General features: G+C 46.5%; 1 protein-coding gene across 1 annotated transcript in view; it reads left to right on the top strand.

The window, feature by feature from the left end:
- Window positions 1-13,326: 13,326 nt before the first annotated feature.
- Window positions 13,327-27,845, top strand: part of bnc2 (basonuclin 2) — a 93,002-nt gene continuing 78,483 nt past the window's right edge. Inside the window, 4 exon segments of the mRNA XM_041934112.1 lie at window positions 13,327-13,369; window positions 13,372-13,735; window positions 13,737-14,124; window positions 17,671-17,733. Coding sequence (XP_041790046.1) covers window positions 13,327-13,369; window positions 13,372-13,735; window positions 13,737-14,124; window positions 17,671-17,733 — 858 coding nt within the window.

Raw genomic sequence — 27,845 nt, 5'->3', positions numbered from 1 at the left:
GGCAGCTCATAACCGGATTGCTGTAATTATTCATTGGGAGAGTGATGCCTTCCAGCGGCTGAAGATTGATTAGGTTTGATATGCAACTCAGTGTAATCTGTCTTTGACCGGGGCTCCTGTCCAAATTGGCAGGAATAATAAAAAGAGGAGGAAGTTATTTTTAAAGCGAGTGAGCAAATGAAGACGGAGGTGGGTGGACAAAGGGAAGAGAGGAAGATTGAGGCGTATCCTGTGTCGTGTCTCTCGCGGCGCCCTTCGCCGTACACAAACCATCAATCTGCGAACAACAACAGCGGGGCAAGCGTTTTGTTTACAGCTGAGCAAGGCTCTCGAGCTAAAGACGCCGTTACGACCTTAAAACACGGCACCTCTTATCGTCAGCGTTGTTGTGTATTCAGTTCAAAGTGTTAGTTTTCGAAGCACATTCGGGGTATTTTTTTTTATGCCTTGCTTGTTTTGTCAGCCAGACCAACGCGATCCTCGGTTGTCTCATTTTCCACGACTAAAGTGTGTCTTCGGTTAATCCTCCAGTGTAAGCATGGCAGAACTTAAAAGGCTCTGATTAGGCTGTTGTGTCCCACAGGTTGGCTGGATATAAACTCGTGACACACTCACAGTGCCCATACGTCCCCCGGAGACCTCTCTTTGTGTTAATTAAAGGAGTCTCAACTGCAATTAGCAGGCTTTACAATGAGCGTACCAGCAGATAGACACACACACACACACACTGAAACAGACACATCCAAACTGTGAGCACATTTATGGGCCCACAAACACTCTTCACAGTTGCTTAAGTATCACTATGCCATTAGGCCAACGATTCCAGACTGTCTGCGCCGTCTGCCGATGGTCACTTTAAGTCATTTTAACCGGCTTCAATGAAGGCTGAATGCAGCAACAACAACAACAACAAATCTTGATTTGCTCTTTTGTTAAGACCTAAATTCTTATTTTCTTAAAAAATAGATTTCAAAACTTTCCAAAATTGCCACAAAACCAGAACAGTCTGGATGCAAAAACCAGAAAAAGCATAGAAATTAAACTTAATGAGGGTCAGAGACATAAAAATCTGACAGTGAGTGAGACGGTTTCGCTTGCTGTCAATGCAAATACGCTTTGTTTCGACAGTTTTCCAGGGTTGAGGAAAAGTGCTGCTCCTGGCCAGAAGTCAAAGCATCTCACTCGTTAAAGGATAAGTTCACCCAAATTACAAAATAAAAGAACATTTTTCTGATTTAACCTCTAATGAATATTACCACGTGGAGAGTTTCAGTGATATTCATCCAGTTTTAGATCACTGACAGAACGATGTGCAATACTTTTACTACTGTTTACTATTTGGCTATTTTATTATTTTATTATTTTATTTTATTTTTATTATTGTTATGTATATAATCTTTTTACTGCCTGCTATTTTTATATATTATTATGTATAGTTTGTTCTTTATAGTCTTATTTTCACTTATTTCACTTTGTGTAATGCTGCTGCTGCACTGCAATTTCCCACTTGGGATAAATAAAGTATTTCTATCTATCTATCTATCTATCTATCTATCTATGAAGGCTGGTGGGATTTTGTTTGAGGTCTTCAAAGCATTAAAATAATTTCTTAAAAATTGCACAAATGGTTGCTATGAAAATTGTCACAAAGTGAACTTACGCTCCAAACGATGTGTCTCGTATCCTAATTATTCTAGAAGGGCTATTAATACCTAGAGAACTGTGTCTCCTCCTCACGGCAGCCGCTGTGCCCCCCTCCCTGGTCCATGCGCCTGGTCCTTGGTGACCAAATGGCCCATCAGTCCGTCTCCTTATGTACCAAATTAGACCAGAGCTGTCCCAGTGTGCTCCAGCCTTGTGCACAGGAAATCAAGTCCAGGTGGAACTTAAGTGAACGAAACCCCACTTTGGCACATTCTAGCTGGGGAGATGGTGGCAAGAGCCAGGCCCCCCCTGGAGCTCGTCAGAGGTCGGGAGAAGACAAACACACACAGAAACACACACAGGTGCGGATACATATTTTCTGATGCTCACACAAACTCACAGTGGATCGGTGCTGTCGAGTCTGCGGCAACGGCGCTTAGCCACTCCATCCCCATGTTTACTTATTTATTGGCAGCGATGGCGGCGATGACAGGGCCACTCACTCTCAGAAAGCCTCCCAGGCTCCACGACGTCCCTTCAAGCGATAGCGTAAAAATTTTAAGAGCCCCGGGCCCGGCTTGATGATTTTGACGCGAGTTAGCGTGTAGTCGAGTTGTCGGGTGCATTCAGGGGGCTAACTGTTCTAATGCGTTCACCCGCTCGCCTCGCGAGTGTGTGTGTGTGTGTGTGTCTCAAAGCGAAGCGAAGTGTCACTTAATAATTTAGTCGTTGGTTTCGTCCCCCTCGCCATCCATCCATCCATTCACAGCCCTTTATGTCTCGCCTCTGGGAACGCGTCGGCCATGCCCCCGCCTCCCCGGGAGTGATAGAACGAGCAGAGACAGGTGACAGAATCTGGTGCGGTGCCGCGTGAGGACAAAGTGAGAAAGATTGACTGCGAGAGGAAGAGGGGCAGACAGCAGAGCGAACATAAACGCTCAGAATTAAAGAGGTGATTTACGACGAACTGGAAGATAATGAACAGCAGCCACTTTTTCGAATCTGAGTTTTCACAATGCGGCTTCATTACGCAGAGCCTCACGTCCATTCTGTCATTAAAGCTGTCGCGCATGTCTTCTGCATTAAGGCAATGCAACGCAGACACGCAAACTGGAATATATGCCCATGCCTTCCACACACACACACACACACACACACACAGCTGGGTTTCTGGCGTCTGTGCATGCCAGATGTAGACAGGAGATCTTTCTCTCTCTCATCACTGTTTTCAGACTAATAGGTTCTTGTTCTGCGTGGAAGTGGTTCTAAGGCGAGAGCGGGAACTCAAAGCCCGCACGCCAAACCTGTGGCTACGGTTGTAATAATCAAATAATGTAACTTGGCCACACGCAAGAATGTGTGTTAATACACGAGAGCTTTCAACAGAGTCTCCCAATGCCAGTGGCCTCCTATATACTTTAATACGACTTGATGTTCACTTAACCCCCCCTTCATCGTAATTGAAACCTGATGGTGGAATAATAATCGTTTCTTCATATTTTTTTCTGCATTCGGCATCCACTAAGCTGATTTTTGCTCGGGCTGGAGTTTGGTGGAGGGAGGACATTGTGACACTTACGACCCCTCCACAGGCTCACTGGAGGGGTCCCTTTACTGCACCGACCGTTCGGTTGGAGCAGAAAATACACACAACTTTAAAAAATAAAAAATATTCCTTGTGCAACTTGTTGTTTTACTTCTCTCCTCTTCACTCAGATGAAGGAAGAGCGAGGAAGGATGTGTTTTCTTTCTGATTGAAACTCGTCTTCCTCTGAAGTGAAGCAAACCAAACTGTGTTACTTGTTTGCTAAGTGGTTTCACTACCACAGGATGATTTGTGTGACATTTATTTGGGAGTTTTTTTTGGCCGGGGAGAGTCACAAGTGTTTGTGTGTTTGTCGTGTTGTTAGCGGTTATGTTCCTTGTCATGTGTGCGCCATAAATAAAGGCTCCCCTGGCTAATGCAACCCACATGTTTTTTTGTTCCCACCTCCCTCCCGGCTCAGCATTTGTTTTTCGAGGAGGACTCAGATGGTACGCAGCTCTTTTTGGACCGCCTCGCCACTTTTGTGAGGTCATCGAATTTTTATTTTTTTGTATCAAAAGCAGCCGTGGACTTCCCTGTTACTCACAAAGGCTAACCGGTATAACGTGTGATTCCCATTACTTCACTGCCTCGCCACTTAGCAGACGCACAGCTGGTTACTGATGACCTCTCTCCAAACAGTCAGACCCAGACGCTGCACTGACAAATCCCCGTTTGGTCAGAGAAATAATTAACTTCACATGAAGAATAGATGACTTTAAAGTGACACCTGGGTTTGGAGGAGGACTCAGGAAACTCTGCTGTCCCGCTCTCGTCTTCTTGAGCTCATCATTTAAGTCTGTGACTCCAGTAATTCTTGGCTGTCTGACAGATGATTCTGTCCCCGTTCGTTTTTTCCAGGAAAGCTTTTGACCAGTTTTCGTTCATCGGGAATTCATTTCCTACGTGGCAACGCAACAAGTTACACAAGCCATCACAACCCCCGTCTCCTGGAAATGACAATACAGCCACAGCAAAATACATTTTCTGCTAACATAATGAGGACGCGTTCAGTGAAATGTTCACCGGCAACATGTTTCATTTGTTTTTCTCCAAAATGTCCCGTCATGCAATGTAATGACTATCACATCATTACCGTCTCCATGGCTCCGTTTAGGCGCTCGATTAATGTTGGAGATGTGTCACGTCCTGGTTTGATACAGCAAAAAAGTCTGCAATGACTTGAAGCATGAGACATGATGTATTTATTAACAGTTAATGGAAACCACAAGCTTTCCTAACTTTAACCAAAGTGTTTTCATCGCTTGAACCAAACAGACCGGACTCAGGATGCAGGGACCTGGACCACCTCCCTGCAAGTCGAGTACAGCACATGAATATCACGTTTCATTCACTCCTCTGAACGTAATCCAGGCCAGCTACCAAAACGCATCTGGTAACAGCAATTTAGGAATATGTCATTTTAAGTTTGTCCATCACGAGCTCGTGTAGGTTGAAACAGGCCTGCATAAACACCTGGAGTGATGACTAACTCTAAAAGACACATGGTTAGAGGACTAGCTTAGCAATATTAGGACTACAAACAACCCACAATGCAACACTCTCTGTAGGAGCCATGACAAACAGAATACCTGATGTTGGGAAAACAAAACTGCCAAGTCGTCAGCTACAATACGACCACCACCTTTTCAAACGTCACGTCGTCTGTCACTCTTTCTGTCGCCGTATTTCCTCTCAGTATTCTGTCCCACCACAACAAACAGAAACCCTCAAGCGAACAGTTATGAAGGTCGCCGTAACAACCGCGCTGTCTTTCATGTGGTCTTCGGCGAGCAGGGAAAGTGTGTTCGGCGAGCGTCAAAGGGAGCAGGAAGCCAAACGAGGTAAAGATATATTAGCGAGGTCAAAAGTGAGAGAGGAAGAGCAAAAAGTGCATAATGAGGGACGGGAAGTTTGCAAAGAGAAGGACTTTGTCAAACTCTCACTGCTGGTTTCAGCGGAGATCGGGTTGGTGGTGGTGGTGGTGGGGGGCGCTGTACAATGGGGGCGCTGGCAGGGTTGCCACGGCAGCGTTCCGGATGGGCAGGCGGTCTCCTCTCAGGGGGTGAGGGGGGACGTGGGGCTGTCAGGGAGCCTGGCAGGTAGAGACACGACGCCCTGTGACTGGGGGGGAGCACGGGTCAGTGAGAGAGGACAGGAGCGGTGGGGATGGAGGCAGCGGAGGGGTGAGGTGGAGGCCTGTCTGATGAGGTGAGGAGAGGGAGAGTCGAAGGGGAGGGAGACGCGCGGGAAGTAAATGAGGGAGGATGAGGAGAAGAGCCGGAGATGATTAGAGGAGAATTATCCAAGTGTGAGTGTGGAGGGAAAACGAGGGAGAAAGAGAGCAGGAGGGTGAGCTCACACACCTGTCTGAGAAATGTGATGAAGACACCTCAGTCAACAGGCAGCCTCTTCCTCACCTGCTCCTTCTTCTTCTCCTCTTTTTTCCCCACACACCTCCTGGTTCAAACAGTATGCAACCCTTTCCCTGAGACGCCACAGATCAAGTTAGGACGAGGCAGAGCGGAGGACGAAGAGGCACATAATTGTGCAAAGAGGCTAACGAAGACGCTGCACACAACATTTATTTTTTCTGCCATGTTGCAGATTTTCCACTCAAGTCCGTGTACGATTGGCAAGTAGAGCAATTCAGAGATGCACAAATTCACCTTTCCACCACTTTCTCCACATTGGCCCTGGATGCATTGTGGACGCATCATCATGGATCCACTCAAAGTTGTGGCGATTCCAGATCAGTTTGTGGAGTCCGTGTTGGATCGAGGGCCACATACAGACAGAAAAGGCACAAAGTCCAAAACATCATTGGCGACGTCTTTGTTTGCTTCCTAGTGTAAATGCTGCCAATAGAAGTAAATTACTAAAAGGCACAATGTTGTATTAATTAAAAGACTGACTTCTTACAACAGGCTGCAGAAATATTTTTGGTTTCTTGCAGGCTGTAAATGGAAAAGCTGCTTTCTTTTAGGTAAATCAATTAGTTTATTGACAGAAACCAATTAGCCACAATTTTAATATGTGGATAAATTGTTAAGCATTTTTTAAAGCCAAAATGCCAGAAATTCCCTGTTTCCAGCTTCTAAATGTGAATATTTTACTGGTCTGCTCCTTCTCTTAGTCGGTCGCGTGTGTTTGGGTTTTGGGCTGACAGTTTGAGGACATCAGCTTGAACTCTGAGATCTTTCATCATTTTCTGACATTTATAAATCAAATGATTGCTCCAATAATCGTGAAAATAGTGAGCTGCAGCCATAGGAATGTCTCCAGAAGATGCACCATGACCAGGACAGAGTTTATTTGTATAGTTCATTTTGGGAGAGCCTGTTGTGTTATGTTGTGCTCGGCGTGTGTGTGAGTGTGTGTGTGTGTGTTGGGGTCAAAGCGTGGTGCAGGAAAGTGAGCGAGGCCGACAGTTTGCTGCAGGAAGAACAGCGATCTGGTCTGCTTGGTGCCAGCAGAGTTAGAGGTGCTTATGTGTGCTGGATATGAGTGAGTGTGTGTGTGTGTGTGTGTGTGTGTGTGTGTGTGTGTGTGTGGCTCCACACGTGCACGAGTCGCTTCGTCGGCGCTGATAAAATTGTAGTTTTGTGTCCTGACCTCATGAGTGGAGTCTTCCCTTCTTGGAAAAACGAAACTAACACGTGGAGCACTTGATACGCAACGTGTCATTAGGTCACGGATCGCCAAATAGGCATTAGCAGCTCGCGCCGTCAGCCGTTAACCTTTCACCATTATATGTTACCGCCGACACAGTTAAAAGTCGCGTATAACTCATAAGACTCGAAGACGATGCTCCGCCGGCGTTTCTTTCTCCCCCCCCCCTCTGGTTTTTTCACAAAGGTGCTCTTATTGGTGGAGGCCGGGTTGCGGCGATCAGTGACACAGACAATCATGTGGCTCTTCCTCGTTTCTCTCAGACCTTTCGCTGCCCTCATCTGTGTCTCGCTACGTCTTTCTCCCCGTCTCCGTCCCTCCAGTCATCACAAGTGAGCGGCTGTTCCTGTCGGTGTCATATGATGTCTTGTGGTCCTGTAGCGGTTGCAGAACAGTGACAGTCCTATCCCTGTGCCATCTGATCGACACGCCATTCCTTGTCACATGTGCGCACACGCCGCCTGCCTGAGTGTGTGTGTGAGCGTCCTCGTACGACCATGAATCAGGTCAGCGACGGGAGCAGCCCGCGGCCATGTGCTCCCGCTTATGTGTCCAGTGTACTGTACAAAGGCTGCACTAACTGTTTTGGAAGTGCCACTTCCCAACAGCGTCAAACCGTGAAAATCATTGTTTTGGTCATTTAATTTGAAAAAAATCTCTCTCAATCTGGAAAAAAGTTTGGATTATCAAAGAAGTGAGCGTAAAGAAGTCCTGAAGCTCCCTGAAGTGAACCGGTGTTCTGTCTCTGCGCTCGGCAAACAGACACTCATCAACCTTTTTCCTGCTGGCCGTAACCATTTATTTCTACGGCAGATAATCGCCGTCACTGCGCAAATTATGTTGTTCCACTTTCCCCTCTCTCTGCCCTCTGCTTCCATCCTTCCATTTGCCCTTATTTTAGTGTGTAAAAGGCCAATTTGAGTTTTGCTCAGTTGAGATTTCGTTCCATGAAAAAATAAAAAATAAAAAAAACAGAAAAATAACACTAAAGACAAGCATCTTAATTATGACTCGCTAATTCAGACGCAGGGGTCTTCAAACCTTCTGCTTGGACAGGTTTTCTCACTTTGCATAAAAAATGAAAGGAAGGTACTTTGCCTCTCAAGACTTAACAGTATAGAAAGGGGAATTGGTTCTCTTGAGACCGTTCTAACAACCCAGTGCTGTCGCACCCAATTTCGGGGCTATTTGACCCATTAGACGTCGATGTTTGGGAAACAAACAGGCCGCGCTGAGAGGCTTGAAGGGTGTAATAATGTGGGCTTAGTGATGGAGAGTGCCTTCTAAAACACACTTGTAGCTTGTGGTCAAAGGACAAAAAGTTCAGCAAGAGGTCAAAAATATTTCAAGTCTCACTTTTACTCTGTGCTCTTATTTTACTCTTTTACCTGACATGCTTCATAGGCAAAAAATACCTCTTTAAAACGATTCATCTGTATTTCTAATGATAACTTGTGACTGCTTGGAATCATGTTTGTACTTTACTTAAAGCATATGACTTCCATCCAAACCGGTTACAGAGAAAATGATGTATGACAGATTGATAGATACGTTATTCATCTCCGAAGAGAAATTTGCAGTTCCAGCAGCTCAAAAGGTGGACACACAAGGGCGTGCAAAAAAGAACAAGAACTACTTTCAAGTAATGAACCTTTTCAAGTAGGAGGTAAAAATACAATACGAAATACAAAATAACAATATAAGAAAAAATAGTGAAGTAAAAATAAAGAACTAAGCTATCCAGGATAAATGTCTTAACATCTGGCTATCCAGGATAAACATCTGTAATACCGGATAAACATTCAAGCAGTTAAATATGTGCACAGTAATGCAGTTGTGCAAAATAACAGTGTGCAACAGTCGGTTTGTCCACACTTGGGTCCAGCCTATAGATGTGTGTGTGATAAAGTCCAGCATTTAGATGTGTGTGTGATGGAGTCCAGCATATGGATGTGTGTGTGATAAAGTGCGTGTGTCCATGCTGTGTGGTGTAAGTGTGTAGTGGGTTTGGAGTTGTGTTGATTATTGTTTTTGTCGCCCTCCCCAAGAGGTGTTGAAGAGCCGTACGGCGTGGGGGAGGACATTACTATTTGCCGCCGTACAATCAGAATCAAAATTAAAGGTTTTATAGTCAAACAGCACACAGAGCTAATCGTTTTGTAAAATTCAATTCTAAACCTGCTGCTGTTCTGTCTGTTTACTGTCTAAAAAACTGTCTAAAAAACAATACTATACTTCAAACTAAAAAAAAACTCAGAACAGGAGAAACAAAAATAATAATAAATCCATTGATTGATTTTATATTTACTCAAGGCGATGTGGTGTCAAGGAGAGACACTACATGAGGAAAGAAGACTCAAAATCTCGCAGTTTTTAAAATCACTGAGCCTCCGTTTCCCTGAATGCTTCATAAAAATGTATTTACTTCATTCTTTCACACAGAAATCACTGAAAGTCATTTCATAAGAGCTTCAGATTCTTTCAATAACATCAATTTAAAAGCATTAGAATGACTTTAAAAAACAGGAAACGACCTGTAGCAGGTGCGTGGGATGAGCTGTCGGCATTTTCCAAAGGTGTGTAAGTTTGCGTTGCATCGAGCAGAGGACTGGACGCCTGAGAGCTGGATCATTCTGCATGTCTGCTGTGAATTACGTTCCACAGACAGATTACAGATTTGTAGTTCAACTCAACAAACTGAGTTCTCTTCAGCTGTTAAATAACACGTACTCTGTGTTTTATACGTCACAGCACAACACAAAAGCTCGTATTCTTTCCTCGTTGCCGTGTTGGACTTTATTTTTCCTTTTCGTCTCTTTTGTCTTGTGAATATTTGGTTGGACAGAATCAAATCAACTCAGTTCTAAAAAGCTGTCTCTTTTAAAATCTCGGCATGGACTAATGACGTCGTTCATTAGCGTCTCAGGGATGCTGGATGACGTTTTGGAGGAACCGTTTGTGTACTGTGGACTGTGAAGTGTGGGCTTTGCTGTGTAACCCTTGACGATCCCTCCCCGCCTGCTCGGCTTGTGGGATTGAACCCAGGCCGAGCGTGTGAGTCGCTGGGGAATAAGGATGCTGTGGCAGAGCTTTAACCTCATGCACATGCTCGTATTGATCCATACAAGCCTCAGCGACTGTTGCCACAGAGCCGGCTGCACTCTGTCATACAGCCCCCCCCCCTCACTGGTCGGTGGCAGCTGAGGAGGTCTGCAGCATCACGCAGCAGTATCCAACACACACCCACCAGCCTCTGGGCTTACACGCTGCCACCAACCCTGCCCTCTCCCCCTGCCTCCCCCGACCACCCTCGCTCCCCCATCCTTTTTTCTTCCCCTCTTTCTCTACCTCACTTTTCCTCTAATGAGTTGCAACACTGATAACGAGCCTGATGATCTTCCATTGATTCGGCTATCACTTGCTTGTCTGGTAATTGATCCGTAGCTGAGCCTCTAGTTAATTATATGGGCTTCGACATGGACCCCTGCCCCGGGGGGAATTCTCAAGTCCTGCACAATAATAGTTTTAATAAAGGAGCCTGAGGATCTCCTGCATCCTTTTGTCTTCCCTGTCCTGTTCCCCCAGCATTTCTCATCTCTTCATTTCCTTCTTCCTCCCCGTTTCCCTCCTAAATCTTTCCATCTCTGTGTTTTCACTCCTGTGTCTCCTCTTCGTCCCCTCTGTCATCACGGCCGTTAGCATCTGCAGAGCCGAGGGGGAAGGCAGGGAAAGGGGGATGAAAGTGGGAGAGATGTGGAGGGAGAGTGAGCAATATTGGCAGAGTCCATTCCTCCCTCCCACAAATAACAGCCATTAACTGGCCAGGTCAGAAGCTGAGCCACCAGCTTGACTCGAAACGCTGAGTGCCACTCGACAAACCCACAGACTTGCACATTTACGGCCGAGAGGGAGGGAGGGAGAGAGGAAGAGGAGCGTGAGCTGGGAGGCAAAAAGGAAGCTCGGCCGCTAAATTGTCACTTATTATAATTAGCCCGAGCCTCGCGCATTACCTTTTCGGTAAGTTGTTAAGAGCGCGGCGTGCTGCACGCGGGCAGGCGGCGACACATTACCGCCGGTGGCTTCTGACGAGGCGCAGGCCGCCGTGCAAAAGACGAATGAAGGAAAGAAGAGGAGAGGAAAGGGAGGGCGAAAGTGGGAGAGAAGACGCAGGAGAAAGGAGTGAAGATGTAAATTGAGCTCCAGACAAAAGACACAATTGTACATTTTCAAAGTGGCGAGAGAGACACTGTACACTTCCCTCTCTGCAGCAGGAACGACCGGCGTGATAATCGCAGCAAAGGTTAACGGTATACTGCCATTAGTCCACCGTACAAAAGGCTTTTAACAGACCGGCCGAGCACCTGTCTTCAGCAATTTACCGCCAAATCTGAAGTGACTTTATATATCAGAGGCCATTTAATGTGGCCACGCAGAGAAGTTCTCTCTCTGTCCCTTTCTCTTTTGTTCCTCGCCGGCGGAAAGATCACAGTGACATCTCCCTCTCGCCGCCGCCTGAAGCTCCTGCTCTGTCATTTCTCTAATGACGGTGGGGCGAAAAGACGGGGTGGAGAAGAGGAGATGGGAGATTTAAAGGGAGGAGGAGGAGGAGGAGGAGGTGGGAAGGGGGGGGGGATGTCTTCATTGTTTGAGATGTGTCCTATGCTGTGTCAAAGGAAGCATAGATCTCCTTCCTCTTTTTTTTTTTTTTGGTTTTATCCTCCTGTGTGTCTTTTTCTCCGTGTCTGCCTCCCTTCACTCCTCCATCCCTCATTTTATTCCCTTACCTTTGCTGCTGTGGGGACCAATTTGGCTAAAATGGAACCTCTTTCTCATTTTTTTCTTAATTAAAATCTGAGAGCCTCCGCGGGTGGGGGGGGGGGGTCGTGTGTGTGTGTGTGCCTGCGAGTGTGTGTTCTCATACACATGCTGGTGGCAGATTGCCTGCGTTCCATTAGTCTTTCATTAGAGTGGCTGAAAATCAAACAAAGGCACCAGATTTTTTACAGCTATAACGAGTCTACTGACATTTTTTTTTGTATTTTATTTTATTTTTTTGCTTTTTTGGTTGTTTTGTTTGTTTTATCGCTGCCCTGCGAATCAGAAGTGGAACAACTTTCTGCTGCGATCAAAGGCGCTTCCTGTTCAACACAATCCTGCATCTGAAATGTTTTAAAACAAATACTTGATAACAGTCTGCTTCTCTTCAAGATGATATTTTTTCAAGCTAAAACTGAGCTGTTTTGCTCAGCACTGTGTGTGTGTGTGTGTGTGTGTGTGTGTGTGTGTGTGTAGTGGGATGGTCCCTCAGGAGAACTAAGTTGCTCTGAGACGTGCCGGCCACAAACAGCACAAATGCTAATATGGCAGGGGGACAAACGCTCCCTCCCCTTCTCCTGCTCTGCGCCTCCCTCCCCCTCGCAGAGGAGGGGTGTGTGTGTGTGTGTGTGTGTGAGGAAGCGTGCAGCGCGATGTCATTGAACATCTCAGAGTGAAGCGGCACAGTTGACTCAGTTGAGTCTGCACCGGCCGGACACACACACACACACACACACACTTACTCAGAGAGCCACCGTCTCTCTCTCTCACTCTCGCTCTGGCTCGCTCGCCCCCACTCTCTCTCTCTCACACACACACACACACACAGAGGCTCAGGCGCTCGGCTCAGTTCCTCAGCGGCTGCAGCCGAGTACAGAGGAGTCAGAGAGAGAGAGAGAGAGAGAAGGAAAGAGAGAGGACAGGCGGCACAGACGTCGAGCGAGGGACACAATCACAGAGAGAGAGAGAGGAGAGAGAGAGGAGAGAGAGAGGAGAGAGAGAGGAGCGGGAGGCAGGGAGAGCTGGATAGCTGGTGGCTCACTCCCACACCTCATCTTCACTTTGCTGGGACAGGCACAGAATTGATGGTAAGAGACATTCATGCGTTTTATTGGCTCGACTCTTTACCGTCTTTGGTGATTTTCATGGGACTTTTTTTTGTATTTAGAATTTTTTTTTTTTTTACTTTTTTCCCACATTTTGAACACAGGTTGTGTTTGCTTGACGTTCATGTTTTAGCTGTTTGTTTGCTGTTTTTCATTAGCGGTGTTAATTGTTTTTTTATTCTGTTAAGACTTACTTATTGCATCTGAAAAGAATGTGAATTACAGAGATCACACAGAATTACACACATTAGTATTAAACCTTATGTCTGCATGTGTCCAGTGTTCAGTGTGCTGATGGCAGCTCTCAGGTTGCTCCAACTTTTTCTTTCCTACTTTGTGGAATTTTTATTTTTTGTCAGAGATGCTGTGTATCCGTGTCTGAGTGTGTGCACGCATGCATGGGTCAACATGTGTTTCATTGTGTGTGTTTGCGTTGAGTCCATGTCCAAGTACAAAATGACTGACAGATGGATTAAAGCGAAAACTGAGGCCACGGGCAACATCATGCGCCCCTCCTCGCTAATTCCCATAACCCCCCCTCTTTTGTCTTTTACTCCATTCTTGCTCACCTTCTCATCGGCCCCCTCCTCACCTTCATCCTTCCTCACCTCCAGTGCTCTGCTCATCTTGCCCTGTCCAAGACGAGGCCCCCGAGGAAATTCACTGCAAGCCCTCGTTTCTCTCTCTTCTTGAGATTTAGCTCCACACACACTCCTCCGCCACCAGGGCTGCCAAGAAACCTCACACACATCTACTCCCTCAACTCCCCTCTCACTGTTATCCTCCTGCTCGAGAAGCAGGACCCGCACGAGACGGAAAAAAAAAGCAGCAGGACCCCAAAAGAACCCACCTTCACTGACTTTTTTTTCTCCCTTCTCTCCTCCTTCGCACTCCCACATCCCTCCTGCCCTCCCTCTCTGTCTCTCCCTCTCTCTGTGTAAGTCCACGGAGGCAGAGTTGGATGTGAGAGGCAGTGAGTGCGACACAGTCCCACAAGAGCCCAGCACAGACCCGGAGCCGCCCAGGCCACCTCCAGCTAAGGCTAACGGACCCACAGGCACCGCTGGCGTTTGCACGAGCATCCCCTCCAGTAGCCACAGTAGCAGCACCACCAGCAGCAGCAGCAGCAGCAGCAGAAGTGGTCTGGGTGGCATTAGCATCGTTAGCAGCAGCGCTGAGGGAGCAGGCGAAAGCTCCATGCAGTTCAGCACCAGACCGCCTAGTGCTGAGCAGCCGGGCTTCATGGGGACATGGCAGCAGCAGAGCACTGACAGCAACCTCCTCTACAGAATGTCCCAGCAGGTACGTCAGCTCAGCCTCACACCTTCATCCTCTGCCTCTCAGCCTCTGCTCTCCTTCCCCTCGCTCCACATTTTCAGCCTGCGTTCCAGGACCAAACTTTTATTTTCCCTCTCTTGGTGTTTGTTCACACATTTGCTATTGTGACTCTTACTACCTCTTGGTGTGTGTGTGTGTGTGTGTGTGTGAAAAAGAGAGTGCTTGTATGTGTGTCAGTAAATGTGTGCATGCATTTCGTGGGGTAAGGGGTTGGTTGTGGGCAGTATTTTCTTTGTCATATTTCAAATCAAGATTCCTTACTTGCAACTGCATTTTTGCAACTTTTCCCCACTTCCGTGTGTGTGTCACATTTGATGTTGTTGTGTGTATCTCTTTGTGCTGTTGTTGTACACACCCCACGCCTCACAGTGTTTTCACCCATGCAGCTTCTGTGTGTGTGTTCATTTTAATTTGACTAATTTGATCATTTTATGCTCCATAAAAAAACTAGAAATAGCATATTTTGCGTGTTTGTAAAGCAATACATTTTAGTGCAAAAATTGCAGAGCATCAGATAATTCCTTTATTTCACCATTTGATGGATTATCCCTTGTCCGGGTTCGTTACATACATGCTTAAGTCTCCATAATTGGTCTGTGAGCGGTGTGGAGTTTAAAAGCAAGCAATAGCAGTGTTTTGGTAACCTCAGTGCCGATAAAGACTCGGGAAGGGGCACCCCTCTGGGACCGGCTAATTGACTTCATGTGGCCGAGGCAGGAAGCCCCTTGCGCGGCTACAGAACAGCAGAGGAGCCGTGAATGAACACAGGCTCGCCTGGAGAGTGATGATGATAACGGATAGCCTGCACCGGCTGAGGAAAGTCCACATTTCCTGCCGACATTTCTCGCGTGTTGTCGTGGATGTTGCACTGAATTTCTCTCTTGTTTAGCAGCTTTAAAAAAATATATTTTCAAGTAGCCACCAAGTTAGAAGCAGAGAGTGATTTTTAAGGGCCGGTGGATTCGGTGCTTTCGCCGGGTAAATGTCAGGTAAGGAGTGGGAAGAGGAGTGAGAGACGGCTTTCGTGTGTGTGTTTGTGTGTGTGTTTGTGTGTGTGTGTGCGCGTCCGTTCGCGCGCACGTGTGTGTGGGGGAGACAGTGAGGACAGAGGCTGCAGTTAATCATAGCGGGACCTGCGGCTCTGTACCATGCGCACGCTGTTACGCGCTCAGGCCACAGCGGCTCTTGCGCAACAGCTTCGCGGCGTCTCCGAGTTGTGAACGATGAGAAACTTCTCCTGCCGCCTGGACGGTGTTTCCAGCCGGCAGACTGCGGTGTGCTTCTCAGCCCCACCGTGGAGAACAGACTGATGCGTTGAGACTAACCCCGGTGTAACTTTTGGGAACTTTCCTGTATTTCACTCTAGTCTTTAGTAAAGATTTCATGTTGTGAGCGACATGAATCGCATCCCTGCCCCTCTCAGTCACATCATGCACCAGTAAATATTTTTTACAAGCCCCCTGCCCTTAAATTTTCCTGAAGAAACGATCATACAACCTCTTGATAAGTGAAGTGGAGGAGCCGGGTGCCATGGATTCCGAGAGGAGCGCGCTCATGCTCTCTCCTCCTCTCCCCGGTATGAAGCAGGTGGATGGGCCCCTGCGCTCAGCATCTGCTGGGACCCCACGTTTGCATCCCCAATCCTTTTTACAAATGCGCACCGTTGTTTCAATATAATCAGCTGTGGGACTCGCTGTTATTTATCCTTCCTCGCACCACTTAGAAGACATCTTCCCATGTTTAGTAGGCATGACATAAATTCTCCGAAGGAAGCCTGTTCCTTGACAGACTCGCCTTCTTGGAATCTAACCGATAATGACTTTGTGTTTGCCGAGGCTGGCGCACCCTGGGGTGTTGGAGGAGAGAAATGTTCTGGGCTTGTGTTTCAAAATCTCCCCTCTCTCCCTTAAAGATCAACCGGGCGACACGAGGGATGCGGTATCTTATTTTATCGTTGTTAGGCCAAATTATATTTCCATGTGATCGATAGAGACGCGGAGCAGCTCTGCGCACTGCGTTTAGGACAGATGCGGCTGCGGTGAGGCGCAGGGCATCACCAAGCCAGAGCATTAGGCAATACCTTTGACATCCCCTGTAAACCACACACACGAGGCAGGACTGTAGAATTGAGGGGAAACGCGCTCTTTAACACGGATGCAGGTGTTTTCTTTGCCACAGCTGAAATGATAAAACGATCTCATGTCTGACAGCAGGTGTCTGATCAACTCGGTGCATAAACATCAGTGAGCGATGAAAGTAAAGATTTTAATGATCAAATTAAGAATCTGATGTTGAATCTTTTTTTTCTTCTCTTCGTGGTGTTTTATTGCACAATAAAACCATAAAAATCCAAACGTGCCTCGTTCAGCGTAAAGAAAATTACTGAAAGAAAACAGACGTCAACGTGAGAACGAAGTCACCTCAGAATTGATTGATTTCTCTTTTGATCGACTCCTGCATTCAAGACATTTTCATGTATTTTATATTCGGCTGTAATTATGATTTTTTTTTCCAGAATTAATGAATGAATTAATTTCTATTTTCACTGAGTTGTTTGCAAGACCCTGAAACATTTCCTCCAAAAATATTTGGCTAGAGGTGATGCTGCTACAAATTAGAGAAATACATGAAAAATAAAGGTGAATTAAATGATTTTTCTTATGTTTTATTAAGTTTGTGGCGCTAAGATTGCACACTGATAATGTAATCGTTTTTCATTATTGCGCGTTTCTCTAAACGAACGAAATTAACAACTGAGGCGATTAAAGCACGACTGCAAGCGAATAATTCACACCTTTCATAACAGGCCTGAACAGGCTTTTAATCTGTGAGGAAACTTGTTTTTTTTTTTTTATTCTTCTAAGACACAGCAGCAGATTCACAACCTTCATAATCCACGCAAGTGTCAACAGGAAACAACACGAGCAGCATGCAATTTAAATGAAATCGATGAAATGGATTCGATAAATGCTGCCTGTTTTCTCTGCTTCCTAACGTTCAGAAATCGGTGCACAATTTACAAAACACTGCAAGAGGGAACTTTCGTAATTGTTTTTATGGAGGAAAAAAGTGCAAACATTAATTAGGAGCTGAATTATTTCCCAGGCATTACGGAGTGATAATATTTGGAGCCTTAATTGAGCCGCTGCTGTACATGCGTGGCTATGAATATCGACCCTTGCAAGTTAAAAACCCCGGAGTTAAGTGATACTGCGAGCCTAATTGGTTCATCAGGGATAATTCCTCCACAATGCAGCAGCCTTAGGCCGCGTCCGTTTTGTTTTTTTTTTTAAATATATATATAAATATATATTTTCTCCTCCGCTTCAAGTCGGAGGCATGTGGAGCAGCTCAAGGTTAGAAAAGCTCGTAAAAATGTGCCTTAACCTCCACCTGAGGATCTGATGGTGCCACCCAGGCTTCCAGCAGACCTCGGAGAAAAAAGAAATCAGTGTGTGTCTTCGATCTAAAACCATCTCTAAAACAGCCTCTTCCTTCTCTTCCTGCAAGGGTGCTGTAACGCGGCTTCCTTTGAAGTGCGACAGGTCGACTATGGGCCGAGACCTGGAAGAGGTACAGTGGCACTACAGCTTCTGTCTGCAACACCTCACACGGAGCCTGTGCACACATAGCAGGACTACAAACAGACATCAGGAATACACGCAGAATTTTAGATAATAATATTAATAATAGCAACAATAATTCAGATTTCCTTAAAATGGAAAGTTTTTGGATTCTTTCTGCATTGTGCCACTTCGTATTTTTTCTTCACCCACGAGCCTGCAGCAATTTCTCTTTCCTCATATCAAGCCATTGCAAATTTCAGATCCCCCCAAAAAATCTATCAAAATTAAACTAAAAAGCAGTGAAGGCTTGTAATAAAATCAATATATATTTTGAGCAGTAATGTAATATTTTCCCCTCCACCTTATTACAAAGAAACACCATGATCTTGTGATCAGTTCAGAATGCTGCTTTTAACACAGTGTCAAATTGTTAAACAGCATTGAGGCATTTTGGTGTTTAGCTTATTTAAAAAAAAAAAAAATCCACCCTAAATATCTACTCTAAATTTCTAAAGTCTGGCTTCTGTTCTTCCATTTCCATCTTTCTTCAATATCCTCTTCTGTTTACATGTTTTATGTCATATTTCAATGTTTGGTTAGATCAATTCTGGTTGATTTTCCCAAATTTCCATATATTTCGTTAATGCAGTGCAGCCTATAATATTGTATATGTGTGTGTGTGTGTTGAAGCGTTTGAAAGTGCATGCTGTTCGCTCTCGGGACACCATGACAGACATATTTGTGCTCTGCTTTGTTTTGTCTGACTGAAGAAACGAGGTTGATATTATCCTCCTCAGTGCAGATCACAGAACGCGCTAATCTGCCCATTAACACACTGATACACTTCCAGTGGTGAGTGAGTGTGTGTGTGTGTGTGTGCACGTTGTTTTACACAGTGGGGTACAGGCGTGTTGCATGTTGCATATGTGGTGCATATGCATTGCTTCGTACCATTGAGTGGGACTGGGAGGCGGTGATTTGATGCATATGTGTGGAATTAACCACAGTCAGTGAATGTGTGTGTGCCGTTACACTCGGCTGTTATTATTTCCATGTCTGTCTTTGATGGGTCGTTGCACACAGAGCGTATGGATGCCTATACGTACATGTATCTGGTGTCGAGTGTGTAAGTGCGTGTGCACTCTGACACTGAAGTTTATGCATGCGTATGTGCGTTTGTGTCTGTGCTTTTGTCATTTATTTTTCTGAGTGGGTGGCTAAATTCTGCTGCGCCGGTTGTGTGTGTGCGTGTGTGCGGCTCTGTGGGTGTGTGTCCTCTCCCTGTGAGTGTGTGGGTTTCTGTGTGTTGGCTCTGGCTCCATGTGTGTGTGGGTGCGAGGTGAAGTGTCTCTTGGCTGGCCTTGGCTGGAGAGCTGGAGGAGAGCAGAGGTGAAAGAGGAGATTTGCAGAAAAGACACGCACCACTTCCCCCATTACTACTTTTTCTTTTTCTTCTTCTACTACGTCTCTGTCTCTCGCTGCTTCTTCTTCTCTCACTCGTTTTTTTCCTCCCTCCTCTTATTCCCCACACTTCGACCCCCACTTTTCTCTCTCTTCTTCTCGACTTAGCTTTCCCACCTAAAACTCTACCTCCACCACCAGTCCTCCACATGCTAAATCAGATGTTTTATTCTGCAGCTACTGTTGTTAAGGCCCCTCGAGATTGAACCTGTGCAACAGAGGACCACTTTGGGCATTGCACGTGTTCAATGCATTTGCAGGATTACCACTTCTAATAAGACAGAAGGACATGTGTCAGAAGGAGCATAATGAGGGAATTGATGGGCTGGTGGGTCTTGCACCTGATTGGAGAAGGTGTGAAGCTTCTTCTTCACCAGAGCAGATTCCACCAATAGCACCTGTCTCTGACTGAAGTTGTGGCTGGCTCTTTCACTCTTTAATGCAATTATTGCGATGCTGCCGGCCAGTTCAGAGGGAGCCAGATAACATGAGCGGCGCTGAGAAAGGCCACTGTGGCATTCAGTCGGCGAGCATCTCTCTCGGTCTTTGTGCATATGCAACAATGATGATGTGAGTGTGTCCTGAAGGCAGCGTTATTTCTGCAAGAGCACAGAAATGGGAGAGTGAGATTGAGTGGGAAGGTGGCTGCAGCTCCTTGTATATTTACTGTATGTGTGTGTGTGCACTATTAAGAACCCATCTAGTTTCACGGAGTAGGAGGATGTACAAGGTCCCATTCATGCTGTGGTCCCCACTATATTTACCCAGGCACCAACCAGGGAGATATGACGTCCACAACATTTTCACTGGCTTTCTTTTACCTGTTTTTTTTTTTTGCTTGCATCACCGAGCATGTCCTTTCATTTTTATTGAAATCTGATACATGATGCATTAATATAATTTGCTTCCCCGTTAAGGCGTTTAATAAACATTCTTCCGCTGTATTGACAGTTTAAGTCTACAGTATACGTTTAAGTGGATAAAATCCATATCCGTGATTTAAATTTCATCATTTTTCTTTTGCTTTTGTGGAGGAAATCCATCAGTGTGAATACTCATGCAGCAGACACCTCCATTCTCCTTTCTTTGCCTCACCATCTCTTATTTTATCAGCCTTTGAAAAAAAAATCAAATTTTACTCTCATCCTTAGATTATATGCGTGATCTTGCCCCCTCCCCAAAACAATTCCGCCCTCACACGGCCACGATCATGTGTGTCCCGGGTCATACAGTAACCTCTGCAGCCGCGCAGTAATGCCCTGCAGGACCAGCGTTATGGTTAAGCTCCGACCCCGAGACCCGGGGCAACCGGCGATCAATAAGCATCATGTGAGCATCACTCACGGGTTCCATGTCAGCTGTTTTGCTGCGTTTCCTGAGGAGACAGCCGCCTCAACGCCATAGTGAATGCCCGAATAATGGGGAGGATACAGAACGTAGAGACACCATCATGGAAGTCAAAAGGTTTTCTTTATCATGCGTCTGGCAGGGCGGTGTGCTGTGTGCTGTGTGTGTGTGTGTGTGTGTGTGTTAGGGAATGATAGAAAAGTCTTTTCTACAGGCTTCTGTCCTCTTGCTGTTCTTTATTTACTATTATTATGCGAGTTGCTTTCGACAAAATAATCAATAAATGCGGCGGCAATCTGAATAGGAATGTCAACATGTAACATTTAGGAGATTCATGTGGTGTTTTAGGCTGTTGTTTGTCATAAACGAAGGTAGTGTGGCAGTTAAATACGTGATATGTGACGTCATTAAATACGTAATGAATAATATTACAAATAGGAGAACTACATGTGAAATTGCATGTATTTAAATATTTGTACACATTTTTGTGTTTTTTTTTATTATTGTAGATTCATTGGATGTATTTTAGTTTTTCTCCCCCCCCGCTACTGTTTTTCCCTAATTTCTGTTGGTGGCTGTTTAAACAACTTTTCACTGTTTTTCCTTCTTTTATTTTCTACGTTTCTTTCAAAATAGGGCTGTTAGTTATTTGTCTTTGGGTAGTTTCCTGCAGTGGGGAGAAGTCGCCGGTGTGCAGAGGAAGTGTGTGTTTGAAGGGCCAGTCACTCAGGATGTCACCACCCCGCCACTGGCTAACGAGGGGGACATAAGTGCACACACACACACACACACACACACACACACACTGACACGGCAGGAATGCAGCAGCTGTCACCAAGGTCCAGGCGGTTATGAAAGGGTTGAAATATAATTGTGCGTGTGTGTGTGTGTGGTGGCAGTACCAGGGTCATGGGGGTGTTGAGAGCTGGGAGGGGCCCATGTTGGCTTCACTGACCCAGGGATTGCCACCGGCGGAGAGGATCACCACATGTAACCGACTGGAGCGAAAAGAGCGAGTGAGAGGAATCACAGGGCCTTTGCGGTGGCCTGCAGTATTTTAAGACGTGGCCATATGGCAGAGACATTGTTGTGAGAGGCAGTTCTTTCCCGTTGTGTATCCAGAGGAAGGTGACATTAGGTGTGACCTGCGCTAAGTGACAGGAACTTGGGCATACTTTCACCGCGGCTTCTCCCTTTTCCTGTTATTCCTCAACTCCTGTTATTTTGTTTTCCTTGGAGCCGCGCCAGCGCAACGGGCAAAATCGACAGCCTACTATTTTTACATCCGTCTTGAGGACCCCTGTCTGCCTCGCTCTGCCTGCCAATTTGCCCCATCAGCAGTGGCAGCGAAGAAGAGCTCTCAAGGCACCGAGCCTTTCATTTTTCTGTTGGCGATGTGGCTAATGCTGTCACTGTTATTTGAAAAAGCACTCAGGGTGAATTGCTATTATTATTGTTAAAACCATCATCATCATCAGGCTTATTTATGGTTATAGATAATTATGGTAATTTTGTTCAGGGCTCACAGTTGACTCCATCTCTTTCCCCCTGCTAATCCAGCGTGCTGAGTGTGTGCGTGTTTGTTTGTGTTGTACGTTTTCGATGGGCTGGTAAATTACCGCAGTTGTTGTTGTGCGAAGAAAATGGTTTTCCAGCAGGTAGCGGTGATTTCACATGTGAGGTGAGGAGAACTTGTTACATCTCTTAATGCAGGCGCTGAACTCTGTGGCTCCTGCTCATGTACGTGAGGGAGAGGAGGCGGAGGAGGAGTCACGGGCTTTTCCCCCCTCACTATTTTCTGTTTCTTTTCTTTCTCTCGGTCTTTTTCGCTCCCATGTTTTACTCTCCGTCTATCTCTAGCTCTGTTCTGTCTCCATCTTACAGTGGAGATTTGATTGCTAGAGGCCCAGGGAGGATTTTAGGGAGGTTCTGGAGAAGGGAGGCTAGTGGTACAGGCTGTGGTAGGCTCGTAGCCAACGTACACACACACACGCACACACACACACACACACACACACACACACACACACACACACACAAAGATATTCAGTCCTACAGGCACAGATACCAGCTTTCATACACTCCTATTGTGTATTTTCTCTGTACAGACTGTGTAAACTGCTTCCTAACAATCATTTTAACCCTTGAAAAAGTCTAAACTCATTAGCTACTTTTTCTTGTGAGCAAAGTGTTAAAGCAACATGTGTAAGCATTTGTTTGTGCTCTCTGCTGACTTTGTAAAGATGTTTGCGCTGTTGGATTAATAACGTTTAATGGCCACTGTTAAATGCAGCTGCCTTGGCATCCCACAGCTCGTGTTTTTCTGGCGAGCTGAGACTCTGGGTGGCTTTTGTTTTTGTGGGTGTGTGTTGCGTGCATATATACGCAGTGCAATGAAACAGCACAGTGTGTGTGTGTGGGCTGGACGGGAGAGGCTCGGTGTGTGTTGTCACCGAGCATACCTGCTCATTTGAATGTGACCCCTGCCCATGCTGCTGAACTGGACCTGTCAGCACGCCAGCCGATCACGTATTGAACCGCATTTCATTCCACTTTCTAACAATCTATAATGTCAATTAACTCACAAATGATCTAATTAGCCTACTGTGATACACATCAATTGGTCTGACCCTGTATCCGCGGCAACCAGACAGGGGTGGGAGGTCGCCGTGCGTGACCTCTGGCAGCACACATTGTTGTCCGTCCACCTCTCGTGACATTCATTGTGCGATTGAAGCGACGGGTTCAGTCTTTTAAAACGGGGCAAAGTGAGAACTCTTGTAAAGAAAAAGCTCCGTTTTTCAGCGTGTTGTTGACACACATGCGCGCAGGCACACAAACACACACTCGCACACACACACTCGCACATGTGTACGCTCGCTTTCTCCATGTTGATGTTTTCTCTGTAAGTGGCCTGAGCTGCCTCCTCCATTGTCGGGAAACACACTCAGCGATAAGTGCTTTGTTGGAGCACCGTTCGCTGCATGATGACTGTGACTCTGACTGGCATTTAATATTTCATGGCATTTAATCCATTTGCTATGTTTCCTCCAAATACAAAAAAAAAAAAAAAAAAAAATCTGCAGCTTTTGTTTCCTTTATCCAGGCCATTACTTCACAGCTTGTTGATCAGTTTGGATTTGTAAAAAGAGGCAACGAGGGATTTATCACCTAGATTAACTGCTATTTTTCTGAACGACCATCAAGATGATAAATTTAGCACCTCCTTCGTGACATAAACAGGGCCTCCCGAGGGCAAAGGTCATCCTTTGGGTGACCACATATAACTCATAGCACGAATAATAACAAAATATCACAAGCAAACGGCTGTGAGATTTATCGCCGGAAAAAAGAAAGTGGAATGAGAGCACTTAAAGAGCAGTCAGGTTTACAGGATGCAGCAGCAAAGAGAGATAGCGCATTATGACAAAGAGGAGGAAAAGGATCCGACAGCTTGTGCATCAGTCAGAAGGTGAGGACGAGGCTCTCTTTGAGATCAATTGGTAATAGGCTGAAGTCGCAGAGGCGATTAGAGGCGTCGACTTGCCTGTGTTGTAAATGCTGTCAGATCTGTTAAAGGAAGCCTAATACCTCTCAGGTTGAAAGCTGTAATAACATCAACTGTAACTGGATCTGCGGGGAAGTGCAAGTGAGACTGCGTGTGTGTGCGTGAGTGGAAAAGGAACGGGAGGAAGGCGAAAGTGTTTCATTGTGTGTGTGTGTGCAGCGTCTAGGTGTGTGTGTTTATATGTGTGTATATGGCGTGGTAGAAAGCAGCAGCAGCATGCATAAAGGCGAGAGCCGCGGGGTTGCTCCTGGCATTTTTTTGGCCACCAGATGCCTGTCACTGCTTTAAGAAAAAAAAAAAAAAGGCCAGGGGATGAGGAGGGGGGGGAGGACAAAGAGGGAGGGAGGGGGCGCCGCTGTTCAAATCATGTCACGTAGCGCTAATTCATCCAGCCTCATTAGAGAGAGGGAAGGGACCAGAGGGCCTCTCTCAGGACAGGGCCCCGGCTCACACACACACACACACTGCAACACACACATGCATGCACACATTGTCTCAGTTTTTCTCTTGCACATACTTACACACACATCTTTCTGTCTTCCTCACACACACACACACACGCAGACATACATACACAGATGACACCGGCACATGGCGCAGTGCGGGGGCAGTTTGGGGAATAGAAAATTGCCTTCTCAGGAAGGCCCCGGCCAATTAAGGACCTGACCGTATTGAATGTCAAGTGTTAATTTGGGCTCCCCCTCCTTCCCTCCCTCAAACCCCCCACCCTCACCCTTCAATTTCCCAGCAGTGGTGGGCTGGGGTGGGGTAGGGGGGGGCGTCCCAGAGATGAGCAAATACATGTCAAGCCAAAGTTGATTGCCTGCTCCGTATTATGTGTCGCAGGCAAGTGGCAAATGTGCTCCCTCCTTTTAGCCTTTTGCGCACCCCCCTGAGGGACGCCGCCACGGAAGGAGGAGGAGAGAGGGAGGATTAACTGTACCGCAGTGATAAGAATGGGGGGTTTTACACTGGGGAAGACGGGAAGCGGCGGAGGGGGAGGGGGGGGGGGTGTGACGGGGACAGACAGGGAGAGAAGCAGAAAGAGGGCACAGGGTTTGTTTGATCTCACAGGACTGGGCGGTGACTTTGATAGTCTTTTAATTGCCTTCATTTTCGCAGAGGTGATGTGGCTGGCAGACACGCTCAGGGTAAACACTCTGAAACAGGGAATGAGCAAATTTCCTAAAGTTTAGAGAGTTTTTTTTCTTTTTTTTAAGGCTCTATTAACTTTATGAGAAAGTTTGAATGATGTCAACGTGATGGCTGTGTGTTGGCACGGTCCAGGGGCAGACATGCTTGTTTGTGAGTCGGACTGATGGTAAATGCCCACCTCCTTACCTCCGTGATCTAATAGACATCCACTTAGTCTTAATGGGCAGATTCGCTTTCTCCTCTCGTGATGACTGTTGCACTCTTTAAAGGTGGAATGGCCTGCTTGTCTTTCCTATCAACCCCCCCGCCACCCCGCCCGTCCTTTAGCCTCCGTATCTCATGTTCGCTACCTCTCTCTTTGCATAGACGGGAGTATTTCTAACAAAATAAATATTAATGCATCGCTCGCATTCACACCAAAGCCAATTCTCCCGCCTTAGCCAGCCCTCTGGCTACATCTGTTAGCGAGGGGCCCTTTGTTTTTCATTCATGTCGCTGTATTTTACGGGAGTGTGTGCGCCCGGGTTTACGCGTGTGTGTCCTGTGATAGCGGTGATGTTGTGAAATTGAATAGAGAGGGTGAGTATCGATCATTTCCCCCTGTGTGTTATTAGTGCCTGCTGCTGCTGACAAAGAGAGCATGAGCCACCCGCACAAACACAAACTGACAAACACACACAACACACGCGCAGAGCCATGTTTACTCCACAAATACTGCGCTCTGTTTGCATGTTCTGACAACTGTAACACGCTGCGTCCACGGGAAAGAACGCCTGCATTCCTGCTGCATAATATTTTATGGAAATATCAACATTATTGCCCAGAATCTGTGGTGCAAACCTGTAAAATTACAGCTCCTGTAGCGTTATGACAAACCGGGTTATGTGTCATTGACTTATACGCGTCGAGGGTCTCTTCAAATTGAGGCAATTTTTGCGGCTCACACACACATTTACGGTCTTTATTATTACAATCTGTTTTGTCAATCTGCTGTAAGTGATAACACGTTTCGAGTTCACGAAGGTCACGGTGAAGTGTAATTCAATCACTGATCACTGATATCCAAGCAGCCGTCCGTACAGGCCTCCAGGGCCAGGGGAGCAGGAGGGTGTTAAAGCCCGGCCTAAGCGCTGCATCGCTGGGTGGATAGCGATGTCTGCGGGGCCTCTGGAGCTCCGGTGGTCAGCCAGGGCTGAGAGGTCTGTCAAGCCCTAATTGATCACAGTGACCTGCGGAGCTGAGGGCAAAGGGAAAGGATGCAATAGATAAGGCTAAAGGGAAAAGAAAGACGGGGGGGGGGGAAGAAATTGTGCGACCGGTGGCTTAATCTCACTGGACTGAACATTTTCCCCTCTGGATGATAGATACAGTCGGCCTAGCGCGTGACACAGATGGATAATGCAGGCGTCTGGGGTGATAGAGTTATAAATTAACACATTACAGGAGCGTAATGTGGACTACTGTGGACGACCACACACCAACATCATCAACCCTCCAGGCGCACACACACACACACACACACACACACAGAAAACACGCCTACAGTCTCGGTGATGCGTCTAGCTGAGCTCAGGGTGCGGATTGTACTCCTCAAGTGGCATTGATTTGTTAAAGTGCTGAATTAGCAGGAGAAGTCCAGCTGCTGGCGCTTCTCTGCTTTGTTTCTTTTTTTTTTCCCTGTATTTTACAATTTCGCTCTCTTCGCTTCTCCTTCGCTTTCACTCCACTTCTTCAAACGCCGACTCCTCCTCCCTCACATGAACTTTCTTGTCTCCGCTCGCGGTCATGTGATTGGCTCACGCCACTTCACCCGGCACACCTTTTTCCTCGGTCACCAGTGATCCTTCTAGCAACTCTGCTCGCCTCGGCTGTCCTGGCAAACGCCTGTTTCCACGCCCCCACCACTCCCCCCACCCTCTTCTGTCTCCAGCTGGAAGGTTTCACCTAAAAGAACAGTTGGTTTTTCTCTCCTTCTTCTTGTGGCCCACACAATATTGCCAGCCAAAACTGTTATGTCCCTGACTTTGAGACTGAAAGGGAAGTAGTCTGTGTGTGTGTGTGTGTGTGTGTGTGTGTGTGTGTGTGTGTGTGTGTGTGAGTGGCTGGGGATTGGTATTTAATAGCCAGACATACAGAAGAGCTAATATCCAGAGCAGCAGTAATCTGCACATTGTAAGGCCACACACAGTGACAAGGTCCTGCTCAGCTCGCTGTATTTAAAACTCGCCCAACTCCTACGGTGCAAAGCATCTCCGAGCTAACCGCAGCGAATTCCACTGGTGTAAATGTCATTTAACAACAAATGAGTGCCTCTGGAAACTGAGCGGTGTACAGTAAGGGTCACTGGTCCCTCTGTCTGCTGAGCATGTAGTGGTGTGTTGTACTTGGGCTTACGAGTTGGACGGACTGTCTGCTTTCTGAGTCCCAGTCAAGGCCCCGAGCCAAGAGGTGCAGATTTGTTAGTGTCTGCTCCATTATCACCCATCACTCTCATGGTTTGTTGTATGTGTGTGAGTGCAAGAGGAAGAATGAGAGAGAGAGAGAGAGGGGAGTAAGGAGACTGTCCCCCTCTCTCTTGCTTACTGTGG

This window comes from Chelmon rostratus, chromosome 3 (genome assembly GCF_017976325.1).
Source record: "Chelmon rostratus isolate fCheRos1 chromosome 3, fCheRos1.pri, whole genome shotgun sequence".
Lineage (NCBI taxonomy): Eukaryota > Metazoa > Chordata > Actinopteri > Chaetodontiformes > Chaetodontidae > Chelmon > Chelmon rostratus.
Note: the sequence above shows the minus strand (reverse complement) of the source record. Positions and strands in the feature narration are given on the sequence as shown.